The sequence below is a fragment of the Battus philenor genome, unplaced genomic scaffold (genome assembly GCF_028537555.1).
Source record: "Battus philenor isolate CCGP_79_NKW_IND1 unplaced genomic scaffold, ilBatPhil1.0.hap1 SCAF_6, whole genome shotgun sequence".
In the NCBI taxonomy this organism is placed as follows: domain Eukaryota; kingdom Metazoa; phylum Arthropoda; class Insecta; order Lepidoptera; family Papilionidae; genus Battus; species Battus philenor.
In genome coordinates this window covers 13,435,193-13,454,801 of record NW_027181726.1, presented here as the reverse complement: position 1 = coordinate 13,454,801, position 19,609 = coordinate 13,435,193, and the positions used below count along the sequence as shown (strand labels likewise).

The 19,609-nt window shown below is 33.4% G+C and overlaps 1 protein-coding gene across 1 annotated transcript in view; it reads left to right on the top strand.

Annotated features, from left to right (window-relative positions):
• LOC137930664 (protein scarlet-like) overlaps positions 1-17,717 on the top strand; it is a 28,644-nt gene extending 10,927 nt beyond the window's left edge. Inside the window, exons 3-14 of the mRNA XM_068774000.1 lie at positions 1,525-1,573; positions 3,945-3,994; positions 4,768-4,904; positions 9,595-9,765; positions 10,294-10,532; positions 12,480-12,675; positions 12,980-13,114; positions 13,575-13,802; positions 15,444-15,579; positions 16,502-16,607; positions 17,183-17,283; positions 17,372-17,717. Coding sequence (XP_068630101.1) covers positions 1,525-1,573; positions 3,945-3,994; positions 4,768-4,904; positions 9,595-9,765; positions 10,294-10,532; positions 12,480-12,675; positions 12,980-13,114; positions 13,575-13,802; positions 15,444-15,579; positions 16,502-16,607; positions 17,183-17,283; positions 17,372-17,553 — 1,730 coding nt within the window. The 3' untranslated portion in view covers positions 17,554-17,717. The remainder of the gene's footprint in view (positions 1-1,524; positions 1,574-3,944; positions 3,995-4,767; positions 4,905-9,594; positions 9,766-10,293; positions 10,533-12,479; positions 12,676-12,979; positions 13,115-13,574; positions 13,803-15,443; positions 15,580-16,501; positions 16,608-17,182; positions 17,284-17,371) is intronic.
• The last annotated feature ends 1,892 nt before the right edge of the window (positions 17,718-19,609 follow it).

The following is a 19,609-nucleotide window of genomic DNA, read 5'->3' as shown; positions in this document are numbered from 1 at the left end:
GTGGTAGTCGTGCAATACACAGAGGACTCTGTGTTTAGCACTAGTCGGTGTAACATAACTCCTGAAGATGCCCTGTGGAGGGGTGAAACACGTGTTGAGTAATTTGGCGGTGGCGGTTGTGTGATTCGCATTGTTTGCCGCATACGCATTTATTAGCGGGCTGGCGGGCGGTGCATTTTATTGCACGACTACCACTGCACGTGCGGTAGTGGCTAAATATTTGTCCTTTTCTTACTTAGGATGGAATTCCGCGAGGTAACGCCTGATTCCATTAAATAAAAAGGTATACTTGTACACGCGTTCTTGTGAATACATCTATTTATAAATCTGATAAAAAAATCTGCTTTGATTTCTCCAACATAAATTGTTAAAAAAGATCATTTTTCAAAACTCTAATCATTTACGAAATTTTCTTGGCTATTGGATGTATGATTTTTGTATCTATCGAGTACAGATAGATTAGACATTAATATTTGTATAAAGATTTGAAGATATGCAAGACTTAAAAAATTTAGTTTTAATTATACTTGTTAATCTAGGGACCGGTTACTTTAGAGGCACGCGAATCTTTTTAAATATACATTTGATTAATTCGCGTCATCGGCGATAACGGTTATTTTAGAGATTAAAAGCCTGCTGGCTGATTTTTTTTTTGAAAAAACTCTTGAACTTTATGTAGAAGTAAAAAAATAGATCACTCGCCGAATTCAACTCGGAGGCTCCGAAACATCGTTTCGTCTAAAATACCGCAATGCCTGAAGACTGCCGATGATAACATACGAGATACGAAACGTGGTCGCTACGGTGGACTTTATAATAACGCTTAAGGTCACCCAGTAGTAGAGAGAGATATGCTTGCCACGAAAACGGATCATAAATGAGGAAATCCTGAAAATCTGAAGTGGCAGTAGCAATTGATGGCTTTCGGGGCCGAAAGGTTCTTGAGTGAAAACTAACGCGCCGTGGACAGGCCCTCCACTATGTGGACCAGCGACATGTTTAAAGTCATGGGAAGTCGCAGGATGCGGGCGGCGCCAGACCATTCACCGTGTCGATTTTTGTGGAAGGCCTATACCTTTCAGTGCGCATCTATCGACTGAAAAGAACAAGAAAAAGGAGGATGTTTAACTCCATATAGTAATTATTAATTTAGTTTCGTCAATAACTGTTGATATTTGAAAATACATTAATGTATCTATTTACGATACAAATTCTTACAAGGAGGATTTAGGCGTAGATTTGCTTAATTTGTTTGATATTATTTCATGAATTTCGTCTCGGGAAAATCGTTTAATCTTTTCTCATTAATTATTTTATCTCGTGTTGGGTGTAGTTATCTTAAAACATGATATTGCATGTTCTAATATCATGTTAAACTTTTAATTACTTACGCCGGCGTTTAAAAGACGTTTTCGATCGTACGACGTTGATTAGGGACAGATATGGCCGATCCCGTACGATCCATCGACTTACTGCTGAGTAACAGCAAAACATTCAATGAAAATTAACTTTATTTGTTGACAGTAAGCGGAATTGCAAAGCCCGGGACGTTAGTCGCTTTAATGGGACCAAGGTAAGTAACCTTTTTATTGTTACTTATAAAAGATTAAGTTATCTTTTAATCATTATTATGTGCCGTGCAATTACATTTTTTTAAGAAAAAAAAGAAAGACGTACTAAAATAAACAAATCATTGTAAGAAATGTGGTACCACTAGATAATTTTCCTAAGTTCTACCGACCCGAATATCTTAATCGGCGCAATAGTTAGTTAATCCAGTAACTGTACACCCGGACCGAAGTATACGCTTTCCGAAAGTGTCCATATCGTATTATCTACGGTACCGCGCAACCTTTGTACGGTTTCATTAGCTTAGTACTGTTTATGGTAAGTTTGAAGGTCACAATTTAATCTAGCTTTATCTAGTGTTTGCGGCATCAATCTTCAAAATCTATGTTTTCCAAAGGGCCAAATGTATGTTGCTTGTCTCAGTGTTGGAAAAGCATAAATTATTTATTTACGCATTAAAAAATAGAATTAACATTGACGTGCATCAACAGTCATAAAAATAAACAGATTGTTTTTTAAGTTACTTATTATTTATTGCGTCGGAATTGATTAATTGTAGTTAAGACATCGGCTGACTGTTTAAGTTGTCTATTAAATATTTGATTCAGCTTAAGTATGACTTAAGAGTGTCGGTTGCGGGTGAAACATTCTGGTTAAACCGGTATATCCTACGACTGTAAGGTGACATACACGAATTCCCGTATACTCTCTAAGAGAAGGCTTTTGGCCTATTTGTTTTATAACAAGGCATTATAATTATACATATTATAATTTTATACACATGAGAATAAAGTTTCTCATATATTTTCGTATACGAAGGTACTTTTCATTTACTGCACTGACCCGCATGTTTTAGTTCTATTGTTATGACGGTATTCTTTGATTAATTACTCATTCCTACTGCTTGCTATAAATTGTAACGCTATACCAAAAGACCTCGCTCACTAAAAATAAATATTTAAGGTACTCACTTTAACGTAGACGCTCTACGTGGAATTTTAATATAAATAAATTTTTGTAAACAATATGTAATATTAAATAAGAAGAGATAATTCCGTAAAGTTCATCTCGCTAAATTTTGAATATCCAAATAATATTATGAAATATGGAAATTATACTGTTAATGATAACAATGACTTTACTCATAAATTTTAATTTTTTTAAGTAAAATACGTATACAAATGTACAATGATAACATTAAAGTGTAACGTAGAACGAAAGCAAACAAATAACCGGCGATGAATGGGTTCAAACAGCTCGCAATTAAAACATTAAGACCTTATGTAAACGCGATAAACCGTCATTTGGACATCCGCTGTGATATTACATCATTACAAGATATATATCTCTTTTAAAAATATATTCAAATGGTATATGTTACATATATATGTGTATTTAACAAGGAACAAAAGCAAGTTCTGTTTCAAAAGTTTTTGTCGTAGTATCAATACACTTATGCCACTAGTAGCATATGAAACTATCAATAATAGGAAAACTAGGCGGTTAATACATAATTTCGCTTCTTACGATCTTGCCTATGGTGCTCACCATGTTTAAAAATTAATCTTTGAAATATTTCGTAATGGCCAGGCCAAATAGCGTGCACATAGTCGCAGAGGTCTTAAGATTATGGAGCCATGGACCAGCAAGCGTGGCGAGAGACGTTCATAAAGTTGCCCAGCATCTTCAGACTACCTTGATGGTGTCATCGGAAGATGACTGCACACTGGTTGTATTGCAAAGCTATGGTAGACGATCAAAAGTACCCGACATAATCCAACAGATTGGTATATTAAAGTGACAGTCGGCAGGTCACATAAGACTCAAAACGGACTTTAAGGTTCTGAAGCGAAGGCCACTCACCGACAAACTAAGCGTAAGATATCCGCCCACTAGGTGTACAGATTATTTTATTAAGATCGTCGGAAGATGCTGGATTCGAATCCGGCAAACCGGTTCCAACCGGACTTATTGAAAATCTACGGCGGGAGGCCTATGCATAGCAGTGGACGATCTAAGTTTGAAATGATGATGGTGAAATTATTTTATTTTAACAAAATGTCGACCTCCTAACTCGGGTTCTGAGTACAAACAAATTATTATTTTTCTAATAACTCTTGCATAACATGAATGAGCGAGCGTCTCTCTATTTAAATAAAGTTCGAGTAACTTTTGACAATATCAAATTTATTAATAGAATTTGAGTAATTAATATGTCTTATTTATTATTACGTATTTAGGAATTAGTTAATAGTAGGTCGATAAAAAATGCTACAGTTTAATATTCTAGTGTTTCAGATAATCTTTCCCAAATGTAATGTCATGGTGTAATGTTTAAACAATTTGTTTTGTTTAAATTGGTTTTCGTTTTACAGTGGCGCCGGAAAAACGACGCTGATGTCAGCACTAGCGTATAGAAATCCAAGTAAGTACACAGATGTATAGGAGAGTTCTATCTAATTTATTATTTAATAGAAATTTCTTTCTACCAAACTTCTTTATAAATGATGTTTCGTCGCCTCTTCTCTTACAATGAAAAAAATTATACAGTTGCTGACAGAAATATTATTATAGATATATTGTTTAATTAAAATTTATTAAGCATCAAATTCTTACATATTATAGATTTATTTATACTTACAATAGATAATTTGTTTTAGATTAGCAAGAAAGTTAAATAACGTAAGCGTCTTGTATCAATTGTATACTACATGACTTATTATATATATAAGACAGTTTCTCCGAACTATGTTGGTATATGCTATAAATAAATAATAATGCGTTACGTAATTTTAAAATCTTTAAACACGTTTAATAATAATCACACAATGTTTTACACCATTAACCTATCTGAAAATAGAGAAACGACATTTAAAGTTTGTTATTTAAATTATCGATTCTTTTTAAAATTTTATTTTGCAATATATATTACCACTTTGACATCTCAAATACCAACTGTTTTACCGACACGCGACCGCAAGGGTCGCCATCATAACACCATTATTAACAGCGCCATCTATGAAGTGTCAAGGTTAAACAGCCACTGCTTTACCGACATTAAATAAACGCGGTACCGTACAACTAGATTCTTTACATGTGATTATTCTTTTTAAAAGGACTCTAATTATACTACTAAACAATTTTCGATTGCTTGCGAAATCCTGTGTCTTTATCTTTGTTTATTCCCTACGACGACAGTAGGAACAATCATAGACGGGGACATTGCAATGAATGGATTGCCAGTGGGTGACTTCATGCATCGTGAAAGCGGCTACATGCACCAGGATGAACTTTTCGTGGATAATCTGACCGTCATCGAACACTTATCTATCATGGTATGAATAATAATGAATATAATATATTTTTAATAATGCAAAGTGTAACATTTTATTTAATAATAAATTATGTAGCGATACGTCTACGACAGAACAGACTGATCATACAAAAGCTTTTGGATGTTCGAAAAATAATTAGTGTCAGATTTACGAATGTGTTAAATTTTTAAAATAAATCAGAGTGCTGAAGATTTTTCTTGTTATCTTGAAATTTTAGAACCGTTCATGTTTCAATGCGTCTTTAAATGAAATTTATGTACATTACGATAAATGACCTGTTAATTAATTTAATCGAATAATTGATAATCTTAATATATGGTAGAAAAATTATATTAACAAATAGATGCGGCAGACCCTTCTTTTTTATACTCCAAGCGAAATAGTTCCGCTGGCTGTCGCTATCTTGAAATGTAATTTTAGGACTATGGTAAAAGAGGGTGATGATTCGGTTTTCAAATTTTCTCTATCATTACATCCATGGGATATCTACCGCTGGACATTGGGCTCTCCCATGGACTTCCAACAGGACCGAATCGGCTTTAAAGTTGACAAATTTTAAATCACTTTAAGGCTCCTCAAGTGTTATAAAAATAAAAATAAAAACTATTAAGTAGCAATTAAATTAATTAAATTCATCATAGTTAATATAATATAAAAACAAACTTTAAGATCATTTTATAAAGGTTTCTTGCAACTAAATAAAAGCGCATATAAATGTTTCTAAATGTGTAAACATGTTTCAAAATCATCTAAATTTCGTAAATAGGTCAATTATTGTTAACAGTTTTAAAAAAAACAATAAAACTGAAAAGAATTCCGCTTAAAAAATAAAAACGTCAAACTATTAAATGTAGAGATACGTATAAGGTATAACATTAGTACAATTTTTAAATAAAAATCCCATAACAAACGAATACTACGTTGACCGGTTTCGAAATGATAATTTTTAATGACCACGTGTCCGTGAGATGCCGTGATCCGGCCAATGCCGTGTTGATTATGTAAAAAATAGTAATATGATAGAATTTCAAATCGAAAATCGTAACTTTATTGTAAGGACACAGGAAATTCACTGGTATTTAGTGATTTCTTTTTATAATACGAAATGAAAATATAAATACCAGTATGACATTCACTTGATTAAAATTTTTGTAAGATTGCAAGCTCATGCTCGCTCAACGTGCCCTGGAAAAGGCTTCCGATTTTTCTACGAGATCACCACTTAGCCCAGCGGATTCTAAGTTGAAGTGGCAGTATGAAGGTCACATAACGCGCAGAACAGATTTACGCTGAGTCCTTAAGGTTCTAAAATGGAGACCATGGATTCGCAAGCGCAGTGTAACGTCAGCAACCATAGGACGAACTTGTTAAGATCATCGGAAGACCCTGGAATCAGACAGCTTTTAACCGCTCTTGACCTATGTACTAGAAGTCTACGTCCAGCCATGGACGTTTTAGTCCTGACAAATGATTAAACTTAGTGCATACACTGAACAAAACCTAAACAAAATTACCAACCAACTGAACAAAATTACCACTGCGTATAAATGATCTTTAGACAAACCAGTATTTAATTTTTCTACAGAATTTCATTACAGTGCTTCATATTAAATATATTCTTAAGTAAACTGAATCATAATAGCTGATTTTACGTCTATGATTCTCGTTCGTATGTCTTTTTTGGGACAATTTATCATAAGCTTTTAATTTTTAATTGAAAATCAGCCGTGGGACGTGAACTTTGGCCTCCCACTTAGATATCCAATAAGACCGGCTAGAAACGGCGCGTGTTCTGCCTACCTTACTAAGGTCATCTGTCCACAACGTCTATCTAAACTTCCTACGTCCCGGTTTTACATAACATTAATATTTTTGCTCCAGATACAAATGAAAGATTCCTCAAAATATTTAATTCATACAAAGAGTGCACTCCCCTTTTTTAACGAAAGCAGTAAGAGTTCATTGTAACTTCTACAAGAGTTTCATTCACCTTGAATTGAATAAAAAAATATATTAATTCAGGTCGGTAGTTACTAATAGGAAGCGAATGTCGCTGGCACAGTGTATCTATTCCACAAAATAGTCTCTAATCTTACCTAAAAATAAAAAAAACTAGTTTGACAAGTCTTATCGAGCATCTAAAAACACTAATGTTAACATTCTCACGTCTCGCTTTGATATACGAGGATGCGTTATTTTCCATCTCAAATATTTTTTATATGAATGAAATTGAAGTTTTTTATGTTAATCTTTCGAGGATTTAAGAAAGGCTCAAACTTTGTTTCAACCGATGTTCTATTATCGGATTATCGTGACAATTTCTAATGCTAATATTACTACCATTTCAGAAAGCATTAACGATGGAGGAAGTAGTAGTAAAAAGTCCCCATTAATTTAATACCAAAATAAATTCTAACTACTATTTTTTAATTAAAAAAATGAATACTTTTTTGACATTTGCCGATAGATTTAAAAATTAGTAGACATCAGTCTTAAAAACCTGACAACCGATATATTTATTTCTTCTTGTATTTAAATAAAAAAACGATCTACACACATCCATATCACTTAATGACATTAAAGATGTGATTAAACGTTTTGAATGTTAGAGAATCTTTTTATACACCCATAATTATTATGTATGATAAAAGTAATAAAATTTTTGAAAATGTTAATTTATTTCGAAATTTGGAATTTTAACTAACATTAGAAACTGGTATAAAAACTTGTTATATATAATTTTGTTTTTACCAGCCATACCAAAAAGTGACTGATTTACTTAAATCAACGGAAATTTTGTCACGTTTTTAAACATTCCAATAAAGAAGTAGATAAATAATAATTTATCTCAAAAAGTGAAGTTATAGCTGAAAATGTCTACAATAATAAGAAATACTTTCCTACCTGTTTTAATAAGCATTAAAACTGTATCATGAACTGTCTATAATACATTTCTTTATTAAAATACAGTTCGACTAATTCGGACTTTGCGTGCTATTATTTTAGGCTTATATAAAATTCCTTTATTATATTCTTTTCTCATTTTTACATTAACTTTCTTGCCGTCAGGCTTAGTGCTTGGATAGTGCATTTTAGTTATTTCCACAACAATATGTTCCACGGATTGATGCTTTGTGCAAAGAGGTGTGGATATCGAAAATTTGTTTGTGTTGCAAAAAATAGATCTCTTTGAGAAAACAGTTAAAATAAATCAATATCCTTACTACGGTTTCATAATACACTTATGATAATGTGTTGTACGTTTACGATATTTACAATAATTGAAAAAAAAAAGAGATGACCATAGCGTATTTATAAGGCACCGTGAAAAACACGCTGTATCGAAGTTTTGACTGCTAAAAATGTCTAATTCATTTGTAATAAATGGAAAAAGATTTTTAAATAAAATACCATAAAACGTTATTTGACTACCATTCATAAATTCAAAACGCATATTAAAAGTAAATTGATGGATATATTATTCAATGAGCGAATGTTTGAACGACTAGAAACCTTGGCAATGTAATTTGATTATTTGGTTTTCATAAATCGGCGTAGTAATTTAAAAAAATGTGTCGTGGAGTTTCTTCCTGCTTCTTCTTAACAACTATAACATCTTGGGAATCAAAGTAGAGGTTAAATAAAATAGATATAAAAAAAGTTTATAGTCAATAATTCTGTTAAAAGTTCCATTGTTGAATAAATTAATTTTATTTTTATCTTTTTCGTATAAATTATGATGAGAAAGAATAAAAAAATAAAGACACATATACAACATAAGTAAGAAAAAGACCAATATTTAGCCACTTCCGCACATGCAGTGGTAGTCGTGCAACAAAGTGCACCGCCCGCCAGCCTGCTGATAAATGCGCATGCGGAATACAATGCGAATTACACAACTACCACCGCTAAATCACTCAACACGTGTTTCACCCCTCCACAGAGCATCTTCAGAAGTTATGTTACATCGATTAGTGTGTGCACTTTGTTGCATGACTACGACTGCATGTGCGAAAGTGGCTAAATATGGGTAGTTTTCTTACGTAGGATGGACTTCCGCAAAATAACGCCTGATTCTATTAAATACATATACAACATTACTAGTTAGATAATTATAATGATCTAGTTTCGTTTTCGTTTCCTTAAAATATATTCCTTAAGCTAAACATGAGTTCGAGTCGAAAGCCGGGATCACATAATTATTTGTAACTTTGCAAAGTTCTCCTTAAAATTTCAGATAACCTAAAAATTATAAATGTTAAGCGTTCTTTTTAGTTGCATGATAATAACAATTAAGGATTTGCATTTTTTTAATAATTACGAAGGGCAGCCATCATTTTAATCCTTTAAAATTGACTTGTATTAAACCTATTCATAACCAGTTTCAAATCAATCGATGTATAATAATAACAGACAATCACATCAGTATCACGTTTCTATTTCTATTTTGTGATTCTAGAATCCTGAAGGAATGTCTGTCATTTGACGTGTGCTGTGGCATTATTCGTAACCAAGTCACGATTTTGCTAGAGTGGAAATAATGGAAGAGAAATAAATATGTATACACAGTATAGATACGTCAAATTTGTCAATTTTGATTTAGTTGTTACGTCTATTATACATAAATAGATAAAGCATGTATTGTATTAAAATTTATGTTTTAATATTTAAAAAAAGCGTATCTATGCAGGCTCGCCTACGAATGGATCGACGTACGTCATCATTGATGCGTAAAAGACGAATCAATCAATTGTTAAGGCAACTGGGACTGTACGGGTCAAGATATACACGTATTGGAGGACTTGAAGGACGTAACACTTTATCGGGAGGCGAGAGAAAGAGACTGGCATTTGCTACAGAAGTAAGTTTAGTATTTTTTTCTTAGTTGAGCATTTTACATTACATTTACATTTGATTATTGTGAGATTCAAAAACTGCACAGAAATTTAAAGATGCGTTTACACGTGGCTACTTTTATGAAACGCCTCAAATGAATTTTTTGTCTTTCACTTTTGTGCCTTTTTATAGCAATAATAAAATTTTTACTCGTATTTTTCATGTTATATGGTCTATCTGGAATTCATTTTAGATTTTGCAACTTTCACAATATGTTCCTGTAACAAATTAATAGGAAAGGTCCAAAACGAACCAGCCAAAACGGTTCAACATTATAGCACAAGAACACGTCCACTCTGTACAACAGGTCTAGACCGATGTTTTGTCTCCGTGTAAACGCATCTTTATCTCACTATTACTCATTCATGAGATAAATTGTACAGCGAATACAATATACTTACTTTGCTGGCATCGTAAACTATTTGTTTTTCTTTAAATTCTCATGAACTTCTTTTGAATAAAATTATATTTGTATGTTTTTTCTATCATCCAGTTATTAACAGACCCTGGTTTATTATTTTGCGATGAACCGACCACTGGACTGGATTCGTCGTCGGCACAGAAGCTTATGTCACTGTTGCGAGCCAGCGCAGTTCAGGGCAAGACAGTCATTTGCACCATCCACCAGCCATCGTCCGAATTGATGGCGTTATTTGATAAACTATTACTCCTAGCAGAAGGAAGAGTTGCGTTCGCTGGCAATGCTTCAGGAGCGCTTAGCTTTTTTGAAAGGTAAAAACAATTCTTCGTAATATTCCCTTTATAAAATATACGTCTACAATATCGACTCATCAACAATACTTAAGATTCTATATACTAAGATGGATTAGATTTTATAATATAAATGAATAAATTCAAGTAACTTACTTGTAATTAAGTAATTTAACGAATTTATCTTTCTAACAATCAACAATAATCAATGGTTTTGGATAAAATATAAAACGTAATAATAATATAGTAAGAAACACGTTCCTAAAATTTGGTATACAGATTATTTATATTAATTATTGTTTACTATATGCAGACTTCGTACAGCCATAAGTTAATGGCTCGTCGTATTCCAATAGAAAAAAAAAACGTTAATGTAATATATTTCAGAGTCGTCACTATATAGAAAGTGATGGGAAATACTTGTGAAAGCTTTATAACTTTTTGCTGACAAATGAGCTATAATTTGACTCCTTTAACACGTTCACTGCGGGCCCAATTTTGAAGAACTTTTAGCTGGTGCGGCTGAGGTCGAATCAGACTCAAGCTGAACTTCCTAGTAGTGCGGTTGAGGCCTTTTCTGCCTCATGTTCATCAATATTTTTTTACAATATTGAGTTAATGCTTCGCAGACATAAAGAAAGCTATATTTGTCTTTGTCATACCTCATACGGTTGAGTGTAAACAGCCGCCGCACTAGAGAGAAAACACGAGTTTTACGCGCCGCACCAGTGCAAAGTTTACCATGAGGCTGAATCGACCTCAAGCCGCAGTGAACGTGTTAAAGCTTTTACACGTGTAACTAATCTACTAACTAATTCTATTGTCGATAATAACAACGAAAACAAGGGGAATAATTGAATAGGTGCTATTTTATCTTGATCACCAACTATGAAGACTTAAAAAAAATCCTGTGATTTTGTGATATTATATAATGAGAAATGTGATAAGCTCAATTATAGCTTAATCTTACAATTGTAAATAAGATTTATTTGGTTTAAATTAAAATTGTTGTTACCTGTATGGAAGATAAAAGTACAAACATTAACGATTTTATTTTTTAATGGTGTTAAACGAAAGTGAAATGTCGAAATAGGTAGTTTAGTAAAGTCTAGACATATCTGTTATTGATCTAAATAAATGATCGAGTGACATCGCCGCAACAGAGCGGGTTAAATGATGACCTTAATACAACTTCCTCGCTATTTTCCTTTGCCCTTTCAAATCATTCAAGAAATAGATTTAGGCGCGAGTATTATGAGTATCTTAAATAGTTTTAAACTGTCTACCAACCTTTATATTTTCCATCAAATCTCATTATTCAAGTCCGATGAATATGTAACACAATTAATACAGTAATGTAAACATGATTAAAAATTAAAAAGAATTAATAACATTTACAAATACAAAAAAAATGTATAGTGAGTCTGCTGTAGAAAAGAACTACTTTAAATTTAAATTTGATACTGTAGTAAAAACTTTACATTTGAATGTTAATAAATTATGACCAATAGATATCGTTATTTACTATATTTTATTTAATTACAAAAATAAAGGTGATTTTGTTTTGACATTATTAATTTCCAATGAAATATAATAAACGCTAAAAATGCTAATATATTTTTATCTTATTATTTATATATAGCACTCAACAGCTAAAATCTTTTTAAGTCATTAAGGAAAATAAACATTTTAATTAACACTAATTATACGTGTTTAAGCGTCAATTGAAAAGCTTTATGCTTTATAGAGATATGGTATAAAGAAAACATATTTGTTTAAGGTTTTTCACGTATTACTTAATATTATATAATTATTTATCACGAAACTGTTAGGATTGTTATACACATTTTCTATGTACATATGTATATAAAATTATAAGTAAGAATTATTTGTATATGTTTACTTATATTATAATAATCAAAACAAAATGCACGTCGTAAAATATTAGTAAAAATATATAATTTTTAGTCTCGGATACCACTGCCCATTGACATACAACCCTACGGACTTTTTCATCAAAGTATTAGCTTTGACACCTGGCTCCGAGGGTGCTTCGAGGCACGCCATCAAAAGCGTCTGCGACAGGTTCGCAGTTAGTGATGCAGCCAAAGAGTTAGATATGGAAATTCATTTGGAATTCCATCTCATGGACCATGAAGACGAGGTAAGACTACTTTGTTAAAGATATAATAATAACAATATTGAATATTTACTTGTGTCTGTATAATTAAACTAAACAAGTATATATCACATAGTATTACATCATTTAATAATTTTACTTTTTACAACATTGACATGCCTGCCTACTGTTTATCTCTGTACCTTGGGTTGACTAAAACAGAATGCCTATTAAGTTCGCTTTTACCTCTTATTCCAAAGAAAATAATCTCTCGCATTTCCTGTTCATGTAAACGCATTGTAATACGATAAAAGCTACGAATTATAATCAAATTACACTTTGTTTTAAGGAGGCAAGAAGAAAAAACGAAGATAGCTTTAAACCACCATTTTTTATCACCAAAATGATGTGGCTAGTATACCGGTACCTGCTTGTAATATTAAGGGATCCACGTGTGCAATTACTGCGTATTTTACAGAAATTGGTGAGTGTTTGGGTCATTGTCGTCGTACGTTCCCATTGTATAAATAATAAACCATTTATCTAATGCTACGACTTGCAATTCTCTTAAACATTAAAAGACACTATATCTAAGATAATTACATTCTTATGCGAGGTAACGTAATATCTCAAAATCATGATAGTTGCCATGCGTTCATGTCGATAAATCGATCCATAAAAATAATAAAAACGTTAATTTACTACTTTCGATAAGGCTCCCTTAGCCTATTAAGTTTAATTCAATCGGATTCAGTTCACTAAGTTCGACGAAGCTAAAAGAGACAAACTTTAATTTCACCAAAAATCACAAATATATTCAATGAAATACATTATCCTTTCCGTATTCTTAAACCATATTTTAAGCAAACATGTTTAAAAATATTGTGATAATTAGGAAAATGAAGATCACTTTGTTTATATATATGCTTATGTTCACCTTTCAGGCTATAGCTTTAACAGCCGGACTTTGCTTCATCGGAACAGCGCGCCTCACGCAGGCAGGAATTCAAGACGTACAGGGTGCTCTGTTCATCATAATCGCCGAGAATACCTTCAGTCCCATGTATTCCGTGCTGCATATGTTTCCCGAAGAGTTCCCGATGTTGACTAGAGAGCTGAAGGCGGGCCTATACTCAACGCCGGTTTACTATCTAGCCAGAATGATTGCATTGGTGAGATATTGATTTTTGTACAATACTAAGATTTTGCCATATATATGCGCATACAAATTTATGAATAGTTGAAGTTATGGTACGTTATGAAATGCAGTTTTGTGTCCAAAAAAGTTCCAGATGCAAATTATGCGAGTGAGACAGGGATTTTTACCAGCTATTGCACAGGTAGACACTTCATAAATAGTATCATATGTTAATTTATGTTTATTTAATAATAATTCGTGGAAGCCGCTTCCATCATTTTGTTGAGAAGTTCAATAACAACCACACTTATCTGTAGAAGTAAATGATCTTTTTAATATTCATATTTTTAGCAGAACGTTAAATTTAATATTTTTATTCATGAATATATTATTTAATTATAAAGCTATATAGTTACACCCAACAAAAGCAGTTACTATTTTTTCCCAAAAATTAAAAATTGTGCAGAATTTAAATCAAAAATCATTTTCATCGTCATCATTTCAGCCGTATAATGTCCACTGCTGCACTTAGGCTTTTCCCTTTCATACATACCCCCTACATACATTGCCCCCCCCCACCTTCATACATCCCCTACATAAATTGCCTTTATAAATGCGCAGAGCAGCAGTTTGTTGGATCGTAAGCAATATGACCTGTTCACTCAAGAAGCTACTCCAAAAAGTTCTATAAAAAATGTAATTAATTTTACGCTTCTATTGAAAATTTCATTAGGCTTGCAATTTTATTATTTAAGACTACTTACGAGTACTTAACAGGAACACAGTATTTTTAGCTACATATACAAAGAGTTTTGCAAGTGGTATACATGTCTCGTAAAATATGTTTTTATGTTATATTATTATTATTTATTTAAAATCGTACCCATGCAAAATTGTAACAAATGGCGGAGATTTTATCTGGAAACTTACTAAACAAGTTATTCTTCTGAGAGATGGTAGGCGTAACAGGCTACTTCCAACTGGTCGTATTTATTGTAATTCAAATTCGTAATATTTAAATTCTAGTAGACATTTACACTTTTGAATCTTTTTATTAGTTTAACATTATTAATAGAAAACTATCATCGGCACCAAATGTTGACCTGCTGAGGAGAGTTAGCCAGAATTTCAACGGTTGCTCTTTTTAAATAAAATTTAACAATTTTTATTGTGTACATTATAACAACAATTTAAAGAAGTCAACAAACCAAGTAAAACACACATCGATCAACCAGAAATTTGATTTGCTTTATAAACATTTATTTCATAAAATACTTTTAGATCTGAAACCGAGAAAAGGTAGGTCTAAGATATCTCATGTAACTTTATATTAAGATTTGTTACCCTTTTTGAGATGAAAATACTTTACGAGTTTATTTTTATTTTTTGTGTTTATTTTAAAGATTTTAAATTTTGTCGCATATGGTAATAAACATGTATTGAAAATCAACCTTTAAAACACCAATTTCTTTAAAACATCTCTCAGATAATCTCTAACTTTTAAGTCATAAATAATAGCCCGTATAACTCGTTTCTGTAAAATAAATAAATCATTAATTTCGGGAGCACTGCCCCATAATAAAATACTGTAAAACAAAAAGCTATGAAAATAACTAAAATATATACGAAAAGTGTATTATTAATTTGTTGACACATGACACTATAATGTTTGTAGTTCCCCGGATTGGTGATAGAACCGACGCTATTCACGCTGGTCGTGTACTACATAGCCGGGCTACGCACTACCTTCTTCGCGTTCAGTTTTACCATCCTCTTGTCGGTCATCGTCCTCAATGTCGCTATTGCGTGTGGTAAGTATATTAACGTGGTTTAAACTGTAATGCTTTGTTATATTTGTTTTCCTAATTCGTAAGAACAGCTTTTCGAAATATTAGACCACGGATGTACGGACCGCGGCCCGCCGGTCGAATACTGATGGCCCGCCGACAACAAAAATAATACTTTCGTACATTCAAAAAATATTGAATTCTATTCCAGAATAAAACCAAAAAAAATTTAATTACCTATACTTCTGGCGGCCGGCCCGCCATCAGTTCATGATTTGCCCGAGTGGCCCCTAGTTTTAATAAGTCTGTGCAACCATGTATCAGACCGATTAAAAGTCTCTCATAGCTTATTTATGATGGAAAAATGAAATGACTTCTTTCCTAAGCTATTATTTAAACTTAAACTGATTCATATGATAAACTTACACTGTATTCAATGGTAGTTTAGGAGTAAAGAGGTTCTCTGTTCTAATTGAAATTAAACACTATTATGTCAAGTAATGGCTGTTTCGTACAGAATGCTTGCACTGAAAAAATTACATTGCTATTTATGCAACTGCAGGTATAATATCAATAAGGTTATCGATAGTTCCGCGGCAAATCAAATGGCACGTTGTTTAGTATGGTGATGTCTGTCTATAAGTACGGCAGTTTTTAATTTTCTTTTAAGACCATCAGGTATCTATAGCGTGTATCGTCATTTTGAAACTATAATTATACACCCTGGAGAAGCGGACATTGTATTTTAGATAAATATGCCACTCAGCTATTTTAGGTGCATTCAAATGATGCATTAAGTTCAACACCATTTCAGCCGCAAGACTTCCACAGTGGACATAGGTCTCTTCCATTGATTTCTAATAGAGCCAGTTTGAAAACAGCCTGCATCCAGCGTTTGAGGACTGACGATATTAACTTAAACATGCCTTTAAATTTGATTTTTCAGGTTCGTTCTTCTCTTGTGCATTCGGATCGATGCCAATTGCCATCGCCTACCTCGTACCATTTGACTACTCCCTGATGTTGACATCCGGTTTATTCGTCAAACTAAGGTACGGATTCAATCTCTTATAAATTATAATTTAAGATTAACACACGACTGCTATTCCTTATTTTTATAGACATTTTTCTTAGACTAATCAATTGTTTATAACCTAAAAAAATAGGGTCAGGATTTTATTGCAAATATGACGCGTAACAGAAGAGTGAACAAGTTGTTACAAAGCTAGTAAATCGCACTAGCAAGCTAAGTCAGCAACACCAATTAAAATTAGTTGAAATTGTAGTCATGGGCAATGGTAAATAAATAAAATACATTACCCGTTTGTACTATGCGGCATTTCATTTGGCACTCCGGTAACAAGAGCGAGATATTCGGTTTGTAACGTAGTCTACGTCTGTAGCTATCTGAACACTGGTCAGAGAAAGCAACGCTCTGCAAAACGGAACTCAAATGTTCTCTGCCCGTTAAGTCTTACTCTTCATATAAATTACCTTTCTTGACGTCGACATATAATTATTATTACGTGAAGATGTTACTCGGCAAGATAATATTAACGGGTAGACAATTAAATTTAATATTATTATTATCTAATATTAATATTTTATTTCATGTTTAATTTTACAGTTCAATACCAAAGTACATATCCTGGATAAGACATTTATCCTGGGTTATGTATTCGAACGAAGCCATGAGTATTTTACAGTGGGACGGCGTTGAAAATATAAGTGAGTAATATATTTATTCCATTGAATTTATTCGGTAATTATGTTTAAGAGGTACAAGTAAAAAAAATATGTTAATTTATTTTTACAGCGTGTGTGGCCTCCAACAACATCACCGGAGCCCCATGTCTGAGTACTGGTGACGAGGTTCTAGAACAGTACGACTTCCAAAGTAATCTATTTTGGTACGACGTCATCGCTCTACTCATTCTCTGGCTCTCCTTTCATCTCCTCGCGCTAATAGCATTAAGATTTCGTGTACGAAGAAAATAGCGATATTATTTAGTCACATAGAGTAATAAATGCAATTACATCTAATCTTTTTTGATTAAAAGATTTTTGATTTGTATCAAAGCCTATTTTAATAATTTTGTTAAAGCCAATCATGTTAATGAGTCATTTTTTATTATTATTATTTTTATTGCATGTGTCGTTGAAAGTGAATTATATAACTTAATAATTGATTAATAAAATAAATGAACTGATCGATTTTATATTTATTTACATATACATTATTTTAATTAATGCACATAGAATTCTTTGGTGCTGGTGGAACAGAATCGGATTTTTTAAATAACTCTTATTTAATAAGATATCTTATTTAAGAGGTTGTACAGTTCTCGGCCATTTCAACATTCAGATTTATACTATTACAGTTTTCGGTCATTTCGACTGCAAATAACAATTAATGCTTGTTAAACTATGAGCCTCAAGAATTGAAATATAATCTCTTCTTATATCAAACATGCTTAAAAATACAGCGTGATATTACGCATCACATTCATCACGCGATTAGCTTACTTCAATCATCTATTTAGAATATTTTATCAATAATAAATCCTTAAGAAAGAATTATGGTTAGGAATATTGCTGCTTCATCATTATCATATCAGCTGAGAGCCGCCTACTGCAAGGCATAGGTTTTTCTCTAAAACTGCCGCTGACCACAACTGCCTTCAATATTAAATATGACGTCGGTCCACCCAGTGGATAACCTATCCACTCTGCGTCTACCGGCTCGTGGTCGCCACTCCATTTTGGCGCCTTTTGGCGCCCACAGTTTCACGTGCGATGTGCCCCAACCAACCTAATAACAATCAATCATAATGATTAATTGCTATTAGATTGCTGCGTATTTTTTTTTGGACCTGGCTTGCACTGCTCCCCAAGTGGCACTCAGAGGTTTTGCTGGTGCACCTAAAACCGTCTCAATCTAACGAGTGCTTCGCCGTATTTAGCTGGACACGGTGTTGGTCCAAATGTTCCGAGAGAACGGAGAATTCTCCGATTACCTTTAAAAATTTAACCTCAAGGAGAGTTCCTCGTGCATCTGTGACTCGTACTTGGACCAGACCACGGTGCACGTGATCACCAGGCGTCCCGTCTTCGAGCTAATAAGAATGTCAGTCTCGGCTAGCACAGAGAATTGAGGAGCACAACATCGTGTCACTGGTAAGCAATAAGGAATATAGCCAGATCTTTCTAGATTTTATATAAATCTAGAAAGGTTATAAGAACAAAAATAAATATTTCAGTATTGTATAAAAGAGGACAGGACAAAGGACACGCCTGCCCGGACAGGGCGTGGTCGGAAACAGCGTACCTCGACGCGATACTATAAAGTTCGATTGCTTAGAAAGTCTCTTATAATGTATTTTAAACAGCCCGACATATTTGAAACGTACAACTTGTGTAGAGGTCTGTAATGCCAGACTGTTTGTCGAACGCTTTAGCCGCGTCCAGAAAAATAGCTATCCTGACTGATCCCTTAATTCGTTTACCGAGGATGAACCGATAAGGATATGGATATTGGGCCGATAGGACGTGTTTTTACGTGTTTAGAGGGCTTTTGCACTGTTCCACTGTTTGGGAAAGAATCCGTTGGTCAAGGCCCCGTAAAGATGAGGACTGTAACCTGGATAATTTCAGTCGGAACGAGTTTGGCTATCTTAGTTATATCATTTAAGCCCGGTCCTTTGCGCAGGCATAGATTGCGGATGACATTCATCTTCGTCGCTAGTGACGGGATTTAGTGATTGCTGCGTATGTTATCATATTTGTGTTAATCAAACTTGAGCTATTGACTTATCTTATAATGCCATTATTATACAGATGCTGCGCCATCTATACAAAAATTGTACGTGAGTTTTGTTGTGTGAGCTTACTAAATGACAGCGAGTGGAAACCGTTTAAGCGAGTTGTTTAACAACACTTACGAGTCCACCGACTCGATCACAGATGGCGCTAGTTTCGGGCGTGTTGTTACCTGGACGACCGCGGACCGGCTTGTGCCTGCGGCGCAAGCGTAGTTCAAATTCGGCCGCCATAT